Source organism: Drosophila busckii, chromosome X, assembly GCF_011750605.1.
Source record: "Drosophila busckii strain San Diego stock center, stock number 13000-0081.31 chromosome X, ASM1175060v1, whole genome shotgun sequence".
Lineage (NCBI taxonomy): Eukaryota > Metazoa > Arthropoda > Insecta > Diptera > Drosophilidae > Drosophila > Drosophila busckii.
In genome coordinates, this window is record NC_046608.1 from 16,029,438 (window position 1) to 16,052,799 (window position 23,362).

The window sequence follows — 23,362 nt, forward strand, 5'->3', positions numbered from 1 at the left end:
TTGTAATTAGATAATTGAAATCTTATAAATTGTGATTGATCATTGAATTTGCTGCCAATTTAAATTTAAATTTAAAAATTATTTAATATTATGCAAGGTAGCTTTAGTTAGAATTTTATACATTGATTTGATTAGTTGAGTAAGCTCAGAACGTTTTAGATAAAAATACGCAATTTTTTTTAAATTGACTTTATTTAGCTTGCTTAAATAAATAAAATTAAAGTCAAAGTTAAAAAAAATTAATAATTTGATTTTAATTTATTTTTATATATTAAATATATACATTTAGAATAGCAAAAACATAAAAAAATTAAATAGAAAAAAATAAATAATAAAGAACTGAAGAAAGCTTATTAATTTTTTATTAAGATTTATATTAATTTTATATAAATTTAATCTAAAAAAAAAAAAACAAAATAAATCAATATTGAAAAAATTATAAGATTTATTTATAATTTTTATATATATCTTTTTTAATAAACTTAATATAACATTTATATATAACAAACCTTATTATAAATCTAACTATCTAAATGAGAGCTAAACTCTTTCTTTAATTAGCTTGCTGTGCCAACAATATTTGTTCGACTGAAGTCTTGCATAAGATTTTTTAGTTGTAAGGCTATCATTTACTTTTTATATTTTTTTTGCGTCGTCATGCTGCAAGTTGTCATGCAAGCAAATGAATTCTTGATAGCAAATATTTGTTTAAGTCGCGTCTTTGAACGCTTTAAATTGCTGAACTTGTTTTCAACTATTTTGAGAGGCGCATGACGTGCAGTGTGTGTGGTGTGGTGGGTGTGGACAAGGACGTCAGTCTAAACTGCGGCGAGTTGCAAAAAACGCAAAAATGCAACACAAACTTCTGTAGCCATAAAAGCCCAAAACACACACACACACACACACACACATACATTGAGCAGCAGCTGCAGCATGCCAGAGAGACACACAGATACGTCAGTAAGTGAGTGACAGAGATAGAGAGTGAGAGAGAGAGAGCGATAGTCATGCTAAAAACAAAGCCAGTTCAGTTTTAGCTGCATTTGAGCAATGCTTAAGCTGAGGCATTTATGCATTTGTATGTGTGTGTGTGTGTGTGTGTGTGTGTGTGAACTCAAGGACAATTCCACTTGCATCTACTTCAATTTGGCAGCTGCATTGAGAGTCTCCATAGCGCTGGAGTTTGCTGCCCCCAACTGATTCTAGTGGGTGCGCTTCGTTGCTTGTTGTTTGTTGTTGTTGGGGCGTTGTTGTTGTTGCATTAGGGGCGTGGCACTACAGCTGGGCATAATGGCGCGACAACGAGGCGCAGCAAATTGCCAGCAACTCATAGCAGGTCATACACGTGCATCACACACACACACACACACACATATATTTGGAATTCGTCAGTTTGCTGCAGCTGCAACTTTAAGTGCACAAATTGAATTTTGCTTTAAAGTTAGGCGCATTAATTTGCAAGCTTAAAATCAGTTTAGTTGAAAAATGATTCAAATTATAGAATTTCATAGTTTTAGTGTTAATTTGCAGACTAGAAATAGTTTAGAATTCTGAAGCTCATGTATTCAACTAACTGAAAGTAAACTAGGAAATTAAATTAGAAACATTAATTTACAACAATTTATTAGGAAACTTAATTCGCAACAATTTAATGCAACAATTAATTAGCAAGTTTAATTAGAATAATTAATTTGCAATAAAATGCAAGAATTAATTAGACAGATTAAATAGAAACATTAAGTTGCATCAATTTAAAGCAACAATTAATTAGCAGGTTTATTAAAAAAATTAATTTGCAATAATTTAGTGCAACAATTAATTATGAAGTTTAATTAGAAACATTAATTTGCAACAATTTATGCAACAATTAATTAGCAAGTTTAATTAGAAAAATTAATTTGCAATAATTTAATGCAACAATTAATTAACAATTAGAAACATTAATTTGCAACAATTTAATGCAACAATGATTGATTAATTAAGTTTAGTATCATTAAAAGTAAAATAATGCTTTGATTTAATTCAACAATTGCTGATAATTAAATTTTATATTCATAATTAAAAGAGAAAATTCATTTAGAATTCAGCAATGAATCAAATGCTAATGATTCATTTGATGCAGTTCAATTCTTTGGCAAATTTGCATTCTCTGAATCATTTAAGTGATTAGCAGCTCAATATCGAACTTCAAATCGAATATCAAATTTAAGAATGATTCAAATGAATTCATTCATTTGTATAGACCACAAATCAAATGAATGACAACTTCATTTAATTGAGCAAAATTGCAGTCTAAAAATCATGCGAATCGCTGAGACGTCGAATTTTCCGCTCAATTATTTATTAGTGAATAAATTTAATGACACAGCACGCGCCAAAATAATTGAAAATAATTGCTGCAATTGTCTTAGGCTAAGGCGACTGAATATTAAATTCAATAAATGTTTTGTGAAGTGTCACTCGGCAAGTTGCCACAGCTGCTGTCGATGAGGCAGACAAAGTGACGACGCGTTGCAAGTTGCAGTTGCAGTCGGCTTGACGCCAAGCCAAGTAGCAGCCTATGCAGCAAATTAACTAACGCGCCACACATGACACAGACTCGTGTAATTGGAGGAAAATGTACTTGGAAAGTTTTGGCTGGGTGGTGGGTGGGGGCAAGTTGACCCACAGGTGCAAGGCAGAGCGACCATTGGAGCGGCGTATTGAGGTTATGTGACAAGTGGCATGTGGCAACTGTGTGTGTGTGTGTGCCCCAGACAGCATTTGGAGCGAGCAGAATGCCAAGTCAGCTTTGAGAGTTTCCCTGGCAATTGCGCGCATCAATCAAGCGAGCTAAGAGCAAGACTGAGATAGAGCGAGAGAGCGAGTGAGAGTGTGTGGCATTGAAACCTCAAAAGGGAAAAGCAGCTGCCACTGATATGCGCCGCGCGTTGCTGCAACAAAAGTAAAAAATCGAAGGCCAAGCCAAAACTTTTGGCTCAACTCGAAAGTAAGAAGCAAGCGCAGGTAGCAAAAGAGAGAGCGAGAGAAAGGGCGACCCAAAGACAGTGACAAGCAATTTAAGTATTTGAAGCTGCCCAGCAGTCAATGCAGCTGCAAGCGCAACTGAGAGTGAGAGCGAGAGCGAGCGAGAGCGAGAGTGAGAGGGAGTTGCTCGGCTGCGAGGCCGCTGTGGCGCCAAACTCTCTGCCACACTGCAACACGCTACGAAGGACTCTGTGCCATAAATTTTTGCACGTTGTTTGCTGCTTCTTTTTTTCATTTCTCATTTCTTGCTTTCTTTTTTTTTTTTCTGTTTTGCTTGCCACATAGACAAGCGCGCCTGCCATACATATATTATTTTATTTTATTATTTTTATTGCTGCGCCTGAAAGTCGGCCAGGCTTTTAGTTGCTCTTTTTGCATTTCTTTTTAGCATTCATTGACTTGCCCTGCTCACCTATTGCCTTTGCCCTTCATGCTGCTGCTGCTGCCTCTCGCGTAATTAAACTTGCACGAGTGTCAGACATTTTAAACGCTTTGACTGCTAATTGCCAAGCGCTGCGCCCCACTCTCCCACCCACCCCCAGTCACTGCCACTGCCACTGCCACTGCCTTTGCTCTCTGTGCATAAATTCACAGCTCAGCTGTGACAAATTTGCCTCAGCTTAGCGCTACATTTGCCCCAAATGGCAATGGCAACTTTTTTTTTTTATTCAAAATTGATTTTGAATTTGCCAGCGCGCAGCTTTGCCTGCGGTTAAATATAACTAGCATATATAGTAGTTATATATATATATGTAAGTGTGCTATAGATATTTTTCATTTATGCCAAGCAATTTATTCAGCTTGCAGTAAAGCAGCTGCATAAATATTTATACGCCACTCTAAATGCTCTAATTTGTATCAATTTAGTTTAAATTTGATTTTTGTTATATTAAAACAAAAGTCAAAGCAGAAATGTATTTAAATCAAAGTTGAATTAAATAATTAAATTATTTTTAAAATATCAAACATATTGCAAAGATACTAGACTGAAGTCTCTCAAGTCAAATCTTGGCTCATTAGGCTAAGCGATTTATTGAATATTAAATAAACAATGAGTTGCTACAAATCTACTTTAAATTAATTGCTCTTGCTTCAAAAATAGCAATATAATAATATATAATAATAATAATTGAAAATGTAGCAACAATTAAGAAATGAATAATATTATTCCAGTGTTTGTCTCATGCTGCGTTTTTCTTTTTCAACTCATTGCTTTTATTTGTAGTTAATAGTTTCCTAATTTAAATCAATAAGCAATAGTCAAAGCTTATTTGAGCCGCATCTGATTTTTTTTTTTTAAATTCCAATTTATTTAGTTGTGTAATTTGTTCTTAAATTAGTTTGCTATTACCAATGTAAACTAAACGATTTAATACAACAAAAAATATAATTGAATATTTGAATCGGAATAGCTTAAATTGGCAAAATAAATAAACGAAATAGTCGTATGCGTAATATTTATGTTTTAATTGGATTCTAGATTAATAGTGATGCGCAAATTGTCTTATACTTTAAAGTAAATAAATAATTTAATTTATTGGTTATTGCTTAGCAAGCAAATAAATAAATATGAACAAAAATTCATTAATAACAATTCAGGGTTAAATTTAATGAAGAGTTTTGCAAGCAATTTAACAGCAGATGAGACGACGTAAAATGGGACGAGCGACCCGCCGGCATCTTGATAATATTTCGATTTATACTCAAACCCCCGACAAATTCAACACACTATCATTGTTCTTTTTTTTTTTTTTTTTTTTTTTTTATTATATTTAATAGGTTCGGGTATGCTTCGACAAAATTTGTTTATTGAGTGCCAAGTAAATGTGCGAATTGAAAGATGAATCTCAATGAATTAAACATTAAAAATAAAAAAATAATAATTACAACTAACAAACATTCATCTATCTCTCGGATTTGCCATAGGTCCTCGTTGCGCTGTTTAGTCGCGTTGGAGACGGTTCTCTGACCAAGCTACGGCGCAACGTTCTGTGACGCTCTAGCTGCCTATGTACGCTGGAGTGCGTTATTTGGTCAAAGACCGTGGCCATCTTAAGGTCCCTGTGCAGGAGAGTGTTTCGGATGTACCACTCGCATCCTGAGATCTGCCTTAGGAGCCGATTTTGGGTCACCTGCACTCTCTTTATTTGGCTGTCGCACGCAATTCCCCATATCTGGCATCCATATCTCCAGATTGGAGCAATGATCTGCTTGTAAATCGTCAGTTTGTTGGCGAGCGACAATTTACTACGCGAACAGAGTAGCCAGTAGTGCTTTGACGCCGCTGCACGAATGCGGGTACTCATCACTGTGACGTGTTTCGCAAACGTCAGTCTCCTATCTAGGATCACTCCAAGATATTTGGCTTCGGTCTTATGTGGTACAGGAACTTCCTCGATGTAGACTGCTGGCGTCGTTTTTCTGCGCAGGGTGAAGCAGAGGTTCAAGGTTGCAGGCTCGTGCTGCAGGCATTACTGGCGAGCCGGACGACAACACAATTACGAAGCGTAGTAGTAATTGATTTTGGCACGGCATTCAGATGAATTTGGAATTGCACAAAAGGGGCGGTGGTTCAGCATTTGACGTCAGTGCATTGAACTAAACTAAATCAGTTAAATCGTTAGTCAAAGCTGCGCTTTTCAAAAGAAAGCGCGCCAAAACTGCGCGCCATCTGGCGTGCAAGCTTTGCAACTAGGCGGGCAAGCGCTTAAACTGGAAGCTGTGCGCCGCAGCTTCCGGCAGTTTCCAGGCAACCAAACCAATGCAGCTTGAGCTTTTGTCTCAATTGCCAAAGCGTTTGCCAGCAAATTGCTTCGAAAGCTTCGAAATATATTTAGCTGCAATGAAATACGAATTTATTTATAAGACGCGGGCGTTGCGAAACGCTTTGGAATTGGCACAACGGACACGTGCTAACGTCTAACGGCGTCTGCGTTGGCAATAGCAACGCTCGCTCTCGCTCTCTCGCTCGCACACGCTCTGGCGAAAGCTTTTTTCATTGACTAAAACGTTTGTGAGTCTAAGCGACTGACTAACTGCTGCACTAGTTACTGCTAGTGAGTTTAAAAACTTAAGCTGGAAATTGAATTTTTTTTATAAATTTTTGGCGCAGCTGTTGGCAGCTTCCAGTCGCTGCCACAGCTGTAACTGTAAACTTTGCGCTGCGCATTGTTGATGCTGCTGCAGATTGTGTGCGTGTGTGCGGAACGCGTGGCATTGGAACAGCCCATAGAGCATTATTAACCAAAAGCTCTATCTGCTCAGTAGCGCGTCGCCTGCAGCCGACAGCAGATGCCGAAACGAGAGGACGAGCATTTAAACGAGAAAATAACGGCAAAATAGCTAAACCAAGCAAAAAAAAAAACCAAAAAAAAAAAACAGTAACAGTAGCAGCAACGAAACAGAGACGCAAAACGAAACGCCAAACAAATAGTTGAAAATACAAAAAATAAAAAAACGCGCAAAAACTTAAACCGCTAAAACATAAAAAAAAAAAAAACTTAAGCAGTTAAGTGTGCAAAATGTTTCAGTTCCGTTTCGTAACTTAAAATTAAACAAATAAATAAAGAACCAAGTTTATATTTTTGATTGTGATTAAGTTTTTTTTGGGGTGAGCAAAGCAAAACAACAAAAAATCAACAACAACAAAAAGAAAAGTGAAAGTGACTCGCAGCCTAAACAAAAAAAATGCAATCAATGCAGAATAAATAAATTAAATGCGCTAACCTTGACATAACAAAAGGCAGGCATGATGAACTGTATAACAAAATAAATGTAAATAAAATAAAATAAAATAAAATGAATTGTTGGCAATGCCAAATAAATTGTAAACTAAATATTTGTGCATAAGCAAAACACAAATCGAATGAAACAAACATATTGTTAAATACACAGATACAAATACATGCACACACACACATATATATATATATATGCATATAAATAAAATATATATAGTAAGTAAGTTGAACAGGCAGTTGAGTTTAGTTTAGTTTTTGCAACAAATAAAAATTGTCTTGGCTCGCTGTTGTTTTTGTTTTTGCGCGCAGGTGTGTGGCAGCAGCAACAACAACAACAGCTGCCGCTTAGGCAGTAGCACAGCCCTAAGCAACATTTTCGAGCATATCCTTCTTAAGGACGTTCCAAAGGCAATTTACGCTGCCTGCCTGGCCTGCAATGGCGGCTGCTGTTATTTGCCTGTGTGTGTGTCACTTGCTACGCATACACACACTCATGCTTCGCTCTCTCTCTTTTGCTCTCTCTCTCTCTCTCTCTCTCGCTCTCACGTGCAAATAGACTGCACACAAAAATAGCTAGAAAAAAGCAGCTTAAAAGCAAAAAAGCAAACAACACATTAACGCTACAACATCTAAAAAGGCCAAAGACAAAAGTTACACACACACATATATATATATATTATATAGCCATACGCCTTTGGGTTATCGGAAACCACTTAAAACTTTGCGCCAGCATCTCAATTTAATATTATATATATATATATATATTTATTTATCGCTTGTTCTTCTTGTTCAGCGCTCGCCTGATTAAGTGACATGTCTTGGCTTAATCCTTTAAAGCGCTGCTGCGTGCCTTTTTGTCACGCCCACCCACCCACCAACACACACACACAGCAGGCGCCTTAATGGAAATTTATGTTGCTGCCCGAAAAAAAAAACCAAATCATATGTAGCAAATTATAATGAATAAATATAATGCCAGCTTAGCCCCAGGAATAAAGTGCGGCTTCATACATTTACTGTTACTGTTATTTATCGACGATTGGCAGCTTTATTTATCGATATCAAGACAATTTATAAAATATTTCGGCATATTTATTATAATTTTTTTCCCAAACTTTAAGGAATTTTATGCAAATAGTTACTTTGCTTAAATCATTTTAATATATTTTTTTAAATATTTATTTTTGAATACTAAATTAAATAAATATTATTTGAATAATTAAAGTAAAAGCGTTAAAAAATCAGCACATAATAATTTATTATTATTTTTATACACTTTGACTTTAGTTTTTTTTACAATATTTTACAATATATTTTATATAAATTTTGCTACAATTTTTTTATATTTCTCATATATTTGTATATTTTATTATTATATTATTTTTGTAAGCGAATTTATTATGCATTTTTTGAATTCTTGAATTCTATTAATTTATTACACACGCATTGATATTGAGTTATTAATTATTTAAATAACTTTTTTTTTTTTGATTTTAAATGCATTAATTAATTAGTTGCAGTCATGATTAATTTATTTGTTGCGTGTTTTTTTAAATTTATTAAATTATTAATGCCCATTTGCATTTCAATCTGCTGTGCATACATTTATTTCTATTAAATTCAAATATTTGCATTTATGCATTCATCAGTATGTCAATATTTCTATTCAATTAGTGCAGCTGTCAGAAGCAAATTCATAGTGCGGACTTTTAGTCTCTGAGGCTGCGACTGCGGCTGCGACTGCGGCTGCGACTGCGGCGGCGACTGCGACTGCGGCTAATAAATGTTGAAAAGGGCATTAGGCACTTGGGCCAATATGTTGGCAATGCAATTGACAGTTAAGAGGATTTTCAATTGATGCAAAATGCCGCTACATGGGCTGACCTTTAATCAATGCCAAGAGCACACACACACACACACACTAATACACTAACACACTTGATGGATGACATTGTGCAATCAGAAACGCAATCGCAGTCGCCATCAAACTGTTGCTTCTCTCCAAGCCCAACACACACACCAACACACACACACACACACACGTGCGTGTTTATAATCTAAATTGATTAAGAGCACAACTGAACAAACGAATGAATGCAGTTTAGGTTAATCAATCAATTTGCTATCAACAATTGAATGACAACGAACAGCGAGCAACGAGCAACTGTTGCAACTGCAACTGCAACGTAGCCAGTTAATGGATGCGGCCTCTGACCTTTAAAGATTTATGCAATTTTATTCTAACGGCATTGAGTGCATATTTATTATGGCTGAGGATATGCAAACAACTTTCAATGATTTGTATGTATTTTGTGTTTTTTATTTTATTTATAATTTATTTACTTTTTTCTTGAATTTTATTTATATTTTTTAAGTTGATTTTTGTTGTTTGGCATTGTTTAGTAGCAAAAATTGATATTCAATTTTATTTAATTATTGCATGTAGATTTTATTTTTTATATTTAATATGCTTAGGCATTAAATTTAATTTTGTTTCCAATTAATAAAATGCTCCTAAATTGTATTTAAATTTTTTGAATTTTTTTAAGTCAACCAGAATTTTTTTTATATTTATAAATTTATTTTTGTTTAAATATTAAACTTGTTTATAATATTTTTTATTTATGACATTATTTATATTTTATTTATTTGTAATTAATAATATTCTTTTAAATTTTGTTTAACTTTTTTTAATTAATTCTAATTTTTTGAAGTCAAAAACCAAAGGCAAGAAATGTTCTGATATTATTTGCAAGTCAACTAGGCGTATGTGTAATCGATTTATTATGTGCCTAAATCATAAATTTAAGACTGTGTTTTTTTTTTATTAGCAGCGTAATTATAAAATGCAAAAGGTTCTCAGGTTTTATTTTTTTTTTTGCTTTCTCAGTTCTCACAGCGCCAAGAGCAGTGCGAGAATTTTATTTATAGCTGCCATTTTATTATATTTTATCCTAGACCTCAGCACACACACAAAATAGGCATAGGCTAATGCCTAAGTGTGTGTGTGTGTGTGTTCTTAAAGACTCAACTGAACGCAACTCAACTCAACTCAGCGCAAGGCAAGACGAGCTCGAGCTCTGCTCTGCTCAGCTCAGCTAGGGAAACAAGAGAGAAACAGGTGCGGAAAGTGTAGCGTGTGAGGGTGCGAGGGGCGGTGTGTTGGGGTGGGGGTGGGGGTGAAAAGGGCGGCAAGGGCAAGTGCAGAAAGACGGGGCGTGTAAAAGCGCGTGACACAAGAGAAAAGCAAAGAACAAAACACACACACACACACGCACACACACACACACACACACACGCACAGCGAACGAAACAGAACAAAAAGCAAAAACGACGTGGCATGTGGCATGCGGCAAGACAGTTGAAATTTTTCCGTGTTTCCTTTTTTTCTTCTCATTTCCATGCCGAAGGCAACGCAAGGTGAATGAAGTTTTTGGTGCAAACGGCGCAAACGAGAAGCTGCAGCCAAAGATAGGCGCAGAAATTTATATAAAGATAATTGTTATAGCAGCAGCAGAAGAAGAAGAAGAAGCAGCACAAGCAGCAGCAGCAGCAGCACATTTTTTGTTATAAAAAAAATAAACAATAATAGAAATATGCATTGAGTTGCGAATATTTGAAGCAGACAAGACTTAAATTAATTTTGAATTTTTATGAATTAATTACGAGCAGGGCAAAGTGTAAATAATTGTTGATTTTTATAATTATAAATAAAAAAGTTAATGGCATGCAAAAGTTATAATAAATATAGAATTTATAAAATTTGTGGCATTTTTATTGTTATTTAAAACAAATTTTAAAAAAAATGAAAGAGTAAAAATTATTTTTAATTTTATTTCTGCTTTGAATAAATTGATTGTAGCTATAAAAATTACAGGGAATTATATTTACATATAACTGATGAGCAAATATGTAAACAAATAATTGTTTTTAATATACAAAGCTAACAAAATTCAAAATTCTATTTAAATTTAAATATTTTAGTCAAGCAGCAGAAACTTTTGAGGCAGCTTAGGCAAGAATTGAACTGAAACTTCGTTGTAAGCCTAGTGGACAACAATAACAAGCGACAAAGCACAACAACAACAGCAACAACAACAATAATAATAATAGTAGCATACTTATGGGCTAAACTGTTGTTGTTATTGCGCTTAAAGTTGTAATGCGTGTTGTTGGGTCGACACGCTCAGTTGGGCATGTTATGCTAACTATGGAACTAGGCGTGTGTGTGTGTGTGTGTAAAGAGAGAAAGAGAGAGAGAGAGAGAGCGACAATGACGAAGCAGCGTGCAAAGCGCTGCAGACGCCAATAAAACAGGCAGCAAAGCAGAAACACACAAAAATACACAAAAAAAAAAATAGAGAAAAAAAATAGCGCATAATGTTTGAAACGCACACGCATAAAATAAACTAGAAACAAACACACATAGACGACGTTTGGCGCTGCCATGTGCTTTTGTGTCGTGTCCTTTCGTGTCACACACACACACACACACGCTGTCTGTCTGTGTGTGTGTGTGCGTGCTGCATAAATCCGCCAACAAGTTTCCCATTGTGCAGGGCCTGCCACCTGAGCCACCTCCCACTTACAAAAAAAGCAGCAGCAGCAGCAGCAGCAGCAAAGCGAAAGGCCGCACAGCTGCCACGCCCCACTGCGACGACGCCCACCACTAGCGCGGGCTGCGCGGCGCTCATTTTGCCGTCGCTTTTGTTGTGGCTGCTGTTTAGCATTTTCTTTGGCTTTGGAGCCGCTCGCTCTTGCTCTCGCTCACGCTCACGCTCGTCGCATTTCTTTTTTTTCTTCTTCTTCTTTTTCATTTACAACGGCAGTTAAGCGCTTACACGCTTCAATTTCTTGCTGCTGCATGTGTGTGTGTGTGTGTGTGTGTGTGTGTAGCACTTTGGGCCACAGTTTTCGTTGGTTTTGCTTTGCGCCCTTGTTTGCATTTCTCGCGTTCGTTTTGTGCTTCGTGCTTTTTAGCGCTCGTGCCAACACCTCGACTATGCGTGCGTATTAGTGTGTGTGTGTGTGTATGTGTGTGTGTGTGGCTGTAATAAATGTCGTTTCATTTTAATTTTATTCTTTTTTTGCGTTTTTTTTTTTGGTATTTTTGTTATGCTATTTTCACTTTGTTTCGCTTTTGCGTTTGCTTTTCGTCGCACACACACACACACACACACACAAATATTATTGCTCGGCTTTACAAATAATTAAATATGTGCATAAAAAAAATTATAAAAATTTATTTCAAGCGCTTTGACTAAATTAAGTCTCTCTCTCTCTTTTGCTCTCTCGCGCGCTCTCTTTGCGTCGCGTGTGGCTGCAACCTTGACCACAATAAACAAGAACAACAACAATAACAATAATAAAATTAAACAAATGCAGCATGTTAACTTTAAATAATTGCAACAATTAAACAAAGCAAACAACGCCACAAGAGCAAAACCAAAAGCGCGCAAGAGCGTGTTGGGCCTGAAAATCAATAGGCCAAGCTACCTGTCTCGCTTGCTCTCTCACTCGCTCTCGCACTCGCTCTGCGCCCAAATAGAAAACATACCAAAAACAAAATCCTAGTAGCCAAATAACTAAAGTTAGCAACAACAACTTGTTAGCTACTTTTTTTTCATTCGTGTGCCTAAAAAAAAAAAAATAATAATAAAGCGGAAATTAACATTTTCACTTGCTGTTTCCGGTTTGGCTCTCGACGCGTTGCCATTATTCTATTGCCCGCCGTCCAACATTGGCCTGATGCTATGCATATATATATATATGTGTGTGTGTGCGCTAAATATAAAACAAACAAAAATTACATTTGGAACTCGAGCTTAGTACAATTTTTATTGATTTAAGCGCAAAGCATTTATTATATTTATAAAAGCGTGCTTAAAAATAAATTAAAATTATGCAAAAATAAATGCTACAAATTTATTTAAAACTAATAGCTAATATAGAAAAACTAGCGTAATAAAATAATAAATGCATTAAATAATTATAAAATATAAATAAATACTTGAAAAATTATTACTAAACAGCAATTAATGCTGTAAAAATAATAAAAAAAATTAATATATACCTAAACAAAATATAATTAAAGTAAAATTAAAGTTATAATGCAGCAACAACAAGCTAAATTAAGCAAAAATACAAAACGAAAACTATAATAAAATTTAAATATTTAAATAAACAGCTGCAGTCCACTAACAACAACAACAAAAAGCTTTAAGCAACTCAAATGCAACAATTGGCAACAGCTATAGCAACAAAAGAAAAAACATAAACAATAAATTACACAATTAATGCAACAAGCAACGCGAGCAATAATTAACTAAATGGCTTTAATGGCAGCGCCTCAGAGTATGCAACGTTTCTCAAGCGGCGGCGGCAACAACCAAAGCAAAACAACAGCAACAACAGTGATAGCCACAGCAACAGCAACAGCAACAGCAACAACGCTGCCAACAGCAGCAGCAGCAGCAGCAACAAAAGCAGAAGAAGAAGCAGAGCAATAGCATCCCAACTGGTTAAGAGCGGCTGCATTGTGGCTACGCTAGCAACAACAGACGCTACACTGGCCAACAGCAGCAGGAGCAGAAGCAGAAGCTTGACGACGTCGCTGCGCTGTTCTTGTTGTTGTTGTTGTTGTTGGAATTGGGATTGGTGTTGCAGCTAGAAATTGCAAGAAGCAGCAGCAGCAGCTGCTGCAGCTGTGTGTGTGCGTGTGTGTGTGTGTGTGTGTGTGTGTGTTTTTTCGTACCTCCATTAGGTTAAAAGATAAGTTGGCACACTTCCGCACTCAGCCAACCACCTGCACGTCCTCAACCATTTCCCGCATCGATTTTATTGAAAGATGGGGCCTAACGCCGGTTCTACGACCGCGACAGGAGCAACCCTTGAGCGGTGAAAATCTATCAAATGTATCGCCCCCTCTTCTGCATGATAGGTAAACCACCCCCTCTATACTATATATATATATATATAAGCATTCTATATTATTATGATCCCACTTGTGTTAGTTCAAGTCTAACCGCAGCTCTTAGCCAAACCACAAAATTTGCTGACTGCAACATTTCAATTTTATCGCAGCCAATTATTTATAATTAAACTGTCCTTGACTGTGGCTCATTTCAAATTTACTTCGCGCCACACACTGACAGCGTTGAATTAAATAGTTGCAAACTAAATTAGTGGCAGCTGTTTGCTCTAAGTAAATGTTATTTGTTTTTATTTTCATTTAAACAGTGTGGACAACTTTAATTTGCAGCTGCCAATGCCAATGCCAATGCCATTTTTATTAAAATGTGACATCGAATTCAAATGGCAAAGAATGACCTTAAAAAATAAACTTAAAATTATTTTAAATATACTTTGAATTATTCGTAAGCTTGTGCTAATCATAAATTGATTGTTTTGAATAAAATATTTGGCAAGTTGCCGAATATAAAGTTGGAAATATTTGTTGATAACCATTAAATAATAATTAGCAATTGTTATTTTTACGAAATTTAAATTAAAATTGCTTAAGGGTTTGATTGTTAATAATTACAATTGCGGAATTCTCGAGGATTATTTAAAATAATATGAAAATAATCTATTAAAGTATTTAACATATTTTCAAATATTTCAAGCTCTGCATATATTTTTTAGCTGTATTTTGTTAGGGGAATTATTTAAAATAATTTGACAATAATCTTTAAAGTATTTAGAATATTTACAATTACTTTCTATATTTTGTGCTGTATTTTGTTAGGGGAATTATTCGGAATTATTTAAAATAATATGAAAAAATTATTTTAAAGTAATTAGAATATTTTCAATTAATTTATATAATTTTTGTGCTGTATTTTGTTATGGGAATTATTGGGGATTATTCAAAATAAATATGAAAAATATAGCTAGCAATATAAAACATTGACTGAATTTAAAAATAAAATTTTTTGAAATAAATGAAAATAATCTGAGTAATAATATGCGCACTATTTACAAATATATTGCTGCAATTTTATTTATTTTGTAATTATTACTTCAGCTGGGCATAAATTAATCTTAAAGAATTTAAAATAGTTTAGTAAGCGAATTACTTAAAGCATTTGGCATTGCCAATTAATCGCAGGCAACAATTTAAACTCGCAGCCTTAATTGGCATTAAAAGCATTTGCCGCGCGCTGCCTTCGCACACATGAAAATAGTTTCGGGGGGGGGGGCTAAACTTATGCTGAGCATATAAATCTCTAAATTGTGATTGCAAACTTTGCGCGTTGCGCATTTCTTTTTGTTGTTGTGCAACGAATTGTGAACAGTGAACGCGAATCACGGCGTTTGGCTTAATGTGTGACCCAAATAGCAGTGAAAAGCAAAAACGAAGTGAGAGTGAGAGAGAGAGAGAGAGAGAGAGAGAAAAACTTTAAAGCATGCAAACTAGTTTTGAACATTATTTTGTTAGTTGCAATTGCGAGTTGCATGGGGCGTGGCGTAAGCATATGTCACACAATGCGGCGTATACGTAATGTAGTGAGCAGCAGCAGCAGCAAATAGATCAATAATGTTGCGTATACGCAATGTGTGCTGCGCGCGCTCGCACTGACATTGACAGCTGTTAACACAATCAGCCTCCCACTCCCACTCCGACCCCCCAAAGAAATATTTTCGCTTGCTGATTGAGACATAACAATTTCCTTTGTCGTTTATCCCATTTTCGGGGGCCTCCACACTCAAGCAGCGAACATAAAAATTGACAAGCGTTTTGACATTGTTAATGAGATGTGGCATGTGGCATGTGGCATCCTATTTGCCGCTTCAAGTGTCGCACACTTGGCAACTATTGAGCTCAACTTAACCCAAGCACAAGTCGCCGTCGCCGTCGCCGTCGTCGTCGCCGTTGAACAAATGCGACTTGACTTTTTAAACATTTACTGTACATTTTTGTTGTTTTCTTTTTTTACTGCTGCTTTTGTTTTTTGCTGCTGCTGCTCCTGTCATTGTGTTTGACTTTTGATCCTTTGGCTGGCAGCGACAGGCGACGTCAACGTCAGCAACATGAGCAACAAAGCGAACGAACAATGAGCCACAAACTGCGAGCCCAACAATGCCCCAAACAGTTTCACACATGTTTCTATATATAAACAAATATGTATATATATATATATATTTAGTTGTTAGTGTGTGTGTCTCGAGCGCTGTCTGTTCGCTTTCGTCTTTTGTATTTCGCTTACACTCGCTTAACTTTTGTCGCCTTTTGTTGTTTACATTCTTGTTAGTTGCAGCATTGGCCTCAGTATCTCATCACCATTAACATTGCTGCTCTCTCTCTCTCTCGCACACTCTCTCTCTATTGACTCTCGGCCATTGTTATGCATGTATGGGGCATAAAAATTAACACCGCTTGTCTCGGGCGCGCCGCCTCACACAACATAAAAGTGAGCGAGACAGAGCGAACGCTCGAGCTGGGCAATTGCTTTTGGCTGTGGCTCTTCAACTTTCAATTGTCTACTTGCCAATTGGCATGTGGCATTGTCTGTTGTCTGCTCATTGTTGCCACCAAATGAGGCACGCACTGGCCCAAGCCATAAACGCTTCTCATCAAGTGTCTCGGCAGCAACAAAAAGACGCAGAAATCAAAGCGACAGTCGCCAATTGACAAAATCGCTCGAAGCTTGCGCCACTATATGGCAAATTTATTAATAAATATATGAGCAATAATAGTTAATAATTTGTATAACGATGAGCAATTGATATTTGAAGCTTATGTCAAATAAACTGCAAATATTTGTATAAATATTTAATTTGTATAATTATTTAATTATTCTTAGGCTGACAATAATTAATTATTTAATATGTGACAAATGTTGTTTCAATTATTTTTATTTAAATATTAAATATATTATTTATTTATTTTGATACATAAAACAAATATTTTAATTTTAACGAAATATTTATTTACACATTTAATAAGAAAGTTGTTTATGTATAAATTATTATATCAATTTTTTTTTTATATATTTTGGAAGAGCATAAAATATTGCAGTGCTTATTTATAAATTATTTGTTGCATACTTTACAGCTAATGTTAGCTATAAATATATTAGAGATTTAATTTAATTGCTAAATTGCATGCCCAAGTGATTTGTTTACACATTAAACAATTATTGTTGAGTTGTTTGTCTTTCTTTGGCTGCAAGTGCAATTAATTGCACAGAAATTTGCGTAAGTTTGCTCGGCTGAGATCAAAACTTCAGAGTCGACACTCGAGCGGCTGAAGTTGATGGGTGTTAAAAAATGCCCCGTTAAGTGGCATAGTTCAACAAAAGAAATTACAGTTAGTTAGCAAAAAAGATAGCAGAAGCCCAACACTTGGACACGCGCCTAGCCAGCAGCGCGTGCGAGCGAGATAGCGCAATGCACAGAAAGTTGCAATGGCGCGTTTAACAGTAATTTGGGCCCCAAGTTTTGTCTTAGCGCCAGCGACTTGCATTTTGCTATTTGGATAATAAACGAGCAACGAGCGCAGCGCAGCAGCAAAAGTTTCAACAGCCAAGGTAGAGCATATTTTAAATGCCAACCACCCACCACCCACCACCCAGCTGTCCGTTATTTTGGCAGGCAGGCAGTTGCAACTAGCAGCGGCGGCTGCGGCGGCGGCGACGGCGGCTCTTGCGCTTGCATGTTGAGTTCTCTGCTTTTGCCAAAAATACTCGTGCAACGTGCAACAAAAAAACACAAATTGTGCACGCAAACTTGCCGCTGCCCAAGGTCAACAGCAGAACTAGACACCAAGCCAAGTGTTGTGGCAAAAGCACTTGCAATCAAGCGAACGGTAACAGCAACAGCAACAGCAACAGCAACCAGCAGCAGCAACCAGCAACTGACTCTAGCAATCGGCATCCGCTTGAAGCTTGCGGCCGGATTTGCATAATTCGTTTTCGGTTGCGCCTTCTCCATATATTGAAGCAACTGCTACGTGCGCTATCTGCATTTGCAATTGATGGCCACCAGTCTCTATACTAGACTCTCTCTCTCTTCCTCTTCCTCTTCCCCTTCCCCACTCTCACCCGCTTTAAGCTGGCACGCCATGTTCGATCCGCTTTTAAATCGCTTAATCTGGCATTAGAAATGCTACGCTTCAATTTCTTAATTCCAACAACGAGTAGAAAATAGTTTCATATTTTATATAGCGCACAGCTTAGCTGCAGAGCAGCATTAGCAAGCAATTGCTTGAATATTAAATTAATCAACAGCTTAAGCAGCCTCATAGCGCATAAATTTAAGTAAAGCCTAAAGGCCTCAGTTGCTCTTATTATATAGAATTGCTATAATTATATATTAATGTAATATAGAATTATTTCTCAGTTAAATTAAAGAAAAACTTAATGAATTAATTTTCTAAAATTAAAATAACAAATAAGCTCTTTTGTTTTTATAACCTTTTGTTGCTTCAGCGAAAGTTTTTACTTAGCTCAAAGTTTTATAGCTAAAATATTTATATAGATAGCTCTAACCATAAAAAAAAGCAACATTCATATATTAAATCATTTTTTTGCATATTCAAATGAATGAAATTATTGTACTAAGCTTAGAAATGTTTGTTAATAGGTACAAATCTTTTAATAGTATAAAACAATATTTTCTTAATTTTTTTTTATAATGCTTACAACTTAATGGAGTAGGTCTTACTTTATATTTAAATATGGCAACGAAATTAATTGCTGAAAAAATTGCTGCATTATTTATTAATTCATTTACTTGCAGCCAAATATATATTTAAGATTTATTCGGCTAAATCAGAAAATAATATTATAAGTAATGCGCGTATTTAGTAAATGAATATTATAAAGCAAAAATAATAAATTTTAGCAACTTTCAATCAAACAACTTAAGGACTTTTTGCGCAACTTTAAAACAAACAACTTTGCGTCTTCAACTTTCATTTAAGTGTGATGATTTTTTTTTTTTTATAATATTCCAATTTATTCAGATGTGTGATGCTACTAACAGTGTTGCCGCTTTGCGGTTTTATAGCCCAGATTTGGGTGTTTTTCTTAATTGGTCTGGGGTGAAACATTTTGTATATAGGGGGAAGAAGCTAATTTAGCTTTATTCGAAATTTTTTAGGGTTTTATTTTAATTACGCAAAAAGCGCCAAAATTTATTTGATGAGCAAAAAAAAAGCTCGCAGAACTATGAAAGTTAAATTGACATTTAGTAAAAAAAAAAAGATCTGCGGCTTTAAATTTGTAATTATTTTTTGGGTTTTTTCCTTTTCTTTTTTCGGGCTTTTTTCGTAAAAATTTTCGGCAGCACTGGATACTATTGAACTTCTTAGTCGATACAAGTGTTGCTCTATTATATTTATATTAACTCAAGCACTAGAAGTTAATTCTTTTAGTAGCAAATAATGTTTTTAAACTGATTGAACTATTAATCAAACTTTATAGCTTATTTGCCAAAGGGTTTCTTCAGCATTATCTTGGCCTAATCAAAACATTTAAGGCAACAACTTGCCAGACACACACACACACACACACATTGAGTAATTAGCATTGTTTGTAAAAGGGCGGGGAGTCATATTATTTATTTTTATGGCTTATGTGTTTATCGATGGGCGGGAGGGGGTGGGTGGGGGCGGAGCAACAAAGTTAAGAACTCTGTTGTGTATATGCAAATTTGATTGCTGATTTTCTGATTTTCATGCGCTATCGATTTGTGTTGCGCCTGTTAACAGCTTGGCAAATAAATCTTTATGAACTCTAGTGGATCGAAGGGTCGGCTGTGGGGTGGGGCAAGGCTGAGTCAGCAGCTGCAGCTGGCAGTTGAATTGCTGCTGCTGCTTCTTCTTCTTCTGGCTTGCGCATTTCATGACACAGCAGCGAGCACGAGAGTTGAAGGCAAAAGCAAAAGCAAAAGCAAAAGCCTGACGCTGGTCAATGGATGTCACGTACACTCCACGCCCTCCCCACTCCCCACTCCCCACTTGCTGTCACTCTCGCGATTTTCGCACAAGCATTTGCATTTAATTTGGTGTCATTAATTGGCCCCACAGTGCAGCAGCAAGAAGAAGAAGCAGCAGCAGAAGCAGCGCAACAAAGCGTAACAGAAATTACAAAAGTGGCGCATGCAGCATCAGCAATGCTCATAAATTCGCATGTCCTTATGTCCTTTAGCCGCGCTACACGAACTAAAAATAGTTTCAACTGCAATGTAGACGTCGAACGCGTGTGACGACGACGACCAGGAGAAAGAGAAAGCAAAAGCGAAAGAGAAAGAGGCGTGTGTGTGCTTTCTTTTTTTCGTTGCCTTGACCGGCATGCAGACACACACACACATAGACAGCGTGTGTAAGAGAGAGAGAGAGCGAGAGATTTTAAGATTTATGCGCTGATTTTCTTTTGACTCGAGCGCTGCTTTGATTTGGCTTTGGCATTGCAATTGAACTTCAGCATATATATATATATAATATATAAAAGCTGCCGCTTATGCAATACGCCTGCCGGAAGTGTAGTCTGTGTGTGTGTGTGTGTGTGTGAGGCCGGCTTTGTAAATAGGTCGTTTGCTAGCAGCGTTCAACATGCAACTGCATAAATGACGTCACAGCAGCGTGCCGCTGACCTATATACATACAAACAAGTACACACACACATACGCATACATAGCATGCAGCACTTGAGCGAGAGAGAGAGAGAGCAAAAGCAACAGCTGCATATAGCGCCACTTACATTTGCCACAAGCTCTGCGCTAGTCTTTGCTTCAGTTTATAGCTCGCTTATATGTATGTGTGTGTTTGTTGTGTGTGTGTGTGTGCCGCTAACTGAGTTGTGCATAAAATGTCGATTGTTTGTTGACATCTCTCGCGCGCTGTTAATGAAGTGTGCGTTGTCGCATAATTATGCCCCCCACCCCCCAGAGAGCAGAGAGAGATTGGTAGAGCGAGAGCGAGTCACTCCCCAAGCGCCGGCCACAAAATAGAACAGCCAAAGTGTATAGCCTGAATATTTAAACAATTGATTTTTATGCAACAATTTTGCGCACTCAATTTAATTCAAACGATTGTCATAAGCATCAAATTGTGAGCAATAAGTTTTGAGACTTAAATTAAACATTAAGTTTGTTAAATTAAATGCAATGGCAAATTTTAAAGCAGTGCAAAATTATATAGAAATATTGCAGCAATAGAAAAGCTAAATCTAATCGAATTTAAGACAAGGCCAAATGTTGTGGCCAAAGCTGTTTGCATGCGTAGCTTGTGAATTGCCAATTGACAGGCTCTAGCTCTAGCTCTAGCTCTAGCTCTCTAATAAGCATAGCCTAGAATTTGCCTTAAGAGCACAGCCAGTAGTTGAAGTAGATTGAGCTCTGGGGCAAGCTTTATGAGAATGGAAAATGAATTGGGTTAAGCCGCTGCAACTGTCCGGCTGCTTGTATAAACTTTTTCCGAGCAATCGCTGGGACAATTGCCAATTGCTGCTAATACATTTTTATACTTTTGTAAATTATTACAACATTTTTACATTGAATAACAATAAGCAAAGCGCATAAATTAGCATTTCATGCGAATTTAATTAAAAATTGTAGGCCAAGCAGAGCTAAAAATTCAACGCTCAACAGTTTTAAAGCACTTATAATGTTTTATATTTGTAAACAGCTAAACTTATGCGTTTAAAATTGCTTAGAAATGCTAAAATAAATGAATGTGGCAGCAACTCGCAGTGCTGACGTCATTTATGCAACACGCAACATAAACTGCAGACAGCAGCGACAAAAGCAAACATGGATACATAAGAGGCTATGTATAGCAAAGAGAGAGAGAGAGAGAGAGACAGAAGGAGAGCGAGAGCGAAGCAATAGAGTTGTGTCCTTTTGACAGGCAATTAGTCGCTAGCAGTGGCATTTCAATTATGCACAAATGCAATGAGTTGAGGCCAAGCCAAAGCCGAAGCACTTCAAATATATTTGCAAAGACAGTGTGTGTGTCTCTCTGTGTGTGTGTGTGTGTGTGTGTGTGTCATCAAATATGCAATTATGTGGCCAAATATTAAGCCAGGCTATAAAACAGACAAATAAGCTGGCTAAACAAAGAGCGCATGAGAGAGAGAGAGAGAGAGAGAGAGAGAGAGAGGGATAGTGAGTGTTGGAAATTGTTCAATTGTTGGCATTGGGGCGCATCGCCTGCTGTGCTTGCTGCACTTACACGCTTAATTAAATGCCATGGCGCCAAAAAGTAGGCAACATGCCACATAAAAAACCAACGCGAACAACTACAACTGCAACGTTGCGCTATCTCGCTTACACTTTTCCCTCTTTTTTTTTTTTTTGTGCTGCCGAGCAAAACAATATTTTGGCACATTGCCAGCGGCAGCTTCAGGCCTCCTTTAACACACACACACACACACACATACGTACTACAAGCACTTGTATATATATATATTTATATGATTGTAATACAATTTCAATTACAAGTGTAAACATATATTGCCTTCCTGTATGTGGTGGGCGTCGTTGCCAAAAAACCTTTTCACTTTTTCAATGCGATTTTAATGGCAGCAGCAGCTCTCTCTCTCTCCATGTGTGTGTGTGTGTGTGTGTGTGTGTGTGTGTGTGCATGGAAAATTGCCATAAAATATCAATTGCTCTAGCCCTGGCATTTAAATTTGATTTGAGTTCATGTCTCTTATACATTGAATATTTCATTTCAGTCGTACACAATCAAAATTAAATCATTTAAGCCACACACACACACACACACACACATGTAAGTTGCATGCTTGAAATTCACATCTCAGCTCGAAATATGTTTCCAAAAATGAAAAGCCAAGTGCCTGCAATTCTGTAAGCCGCTTAGCTGGAGGATTTTCTTGGCAACAGTTTTGCCAAAGTTAAAAGCCAAATTAGCAGCTATTCCAATTTGTTGCTATTTTAAGCAAGTTGCAAATTAATTTGCTAGGCAAATTGTTGTAATAAATTTATTGCAGCTTAACAGTTTCAGTCGAAATTTGAAGCTGCTTGCATTCATTTAAATCAAAATAGTAGCTGGCAATTGAATTATTATGGCTTAAATAAATTGTTGCTGTGAAAAATCTTTTAGTTGTAAGTAAAATTGTATGCCTTAAAAAATTAAGTCACATTTTTAATTAAAAAATGAAAAATGCAAAATTGCATTTGTCTCCAAATAAATTTAAATGCTGATTTGTTTGTCTTAAATTGTTTAAAAGTTTGTTATATGCTAGAATTCAAATCTTTAAAAATTTTGGCATTACAGACTTAACTTTGAATGCAATTCAATTACTTTTGAAGCATTTTTGGTAATTAAAAATAATTCCATTGTTTCCGTATGGTAATGATGATCTTAACTTTACTACAACTTGAAACTTTAACTACTCTCTGTGACTTCAACTGGAATGCTGAAATGTTATTTATTTATAAATGTTTGCAACTTTTACTCATACATTCACTTTTTCCCTCCTTTTCACTTCACAGGTCTTTGCCCAAATTGAGCAGTCAAGACGAAGAAGGGGGGGCTGGTCATGGCTTTGGTGGCGGACCGCAACACTTTGAACCCATTCCTCATGATCATGATTTCTGCGAGAGAGTCGTTATAAATGTAAGTG

General features: G+C 36.3%; 1 protein-coding gene across 9 annotated transcripts in view; it reads left to right on the forward strand.

Moving 5' to 3' along the window:
* Nucleotides 1–23,362, forward strand: part of LOC108606187 (potassium voltage-gated channel protein Shaker) — a 110,204-nt gene that overhangs the window by 73,496 nt on the left and 13,346 nt on the right. For 8 of the 9 annotated variants that reach the window (XM_017996043.1, XM_017996044.1, XM_017996048.1 and 5 more), the window contains one exon: nucleotides 23,232–23,355. In XM_017996043.1, the coding sequence (XP_017851532.1) occupies nucleotides 23,232–23,355 (124 nt within the window). Of the gene's footprint in view, nucleotides 1–8,450; nucleotides 9,069–23,231; nucleotides 23,356–23,362 lie in introns of those variants that run through there. The other variant, XM_017996045.1, reaches the window with a different exon arrangement.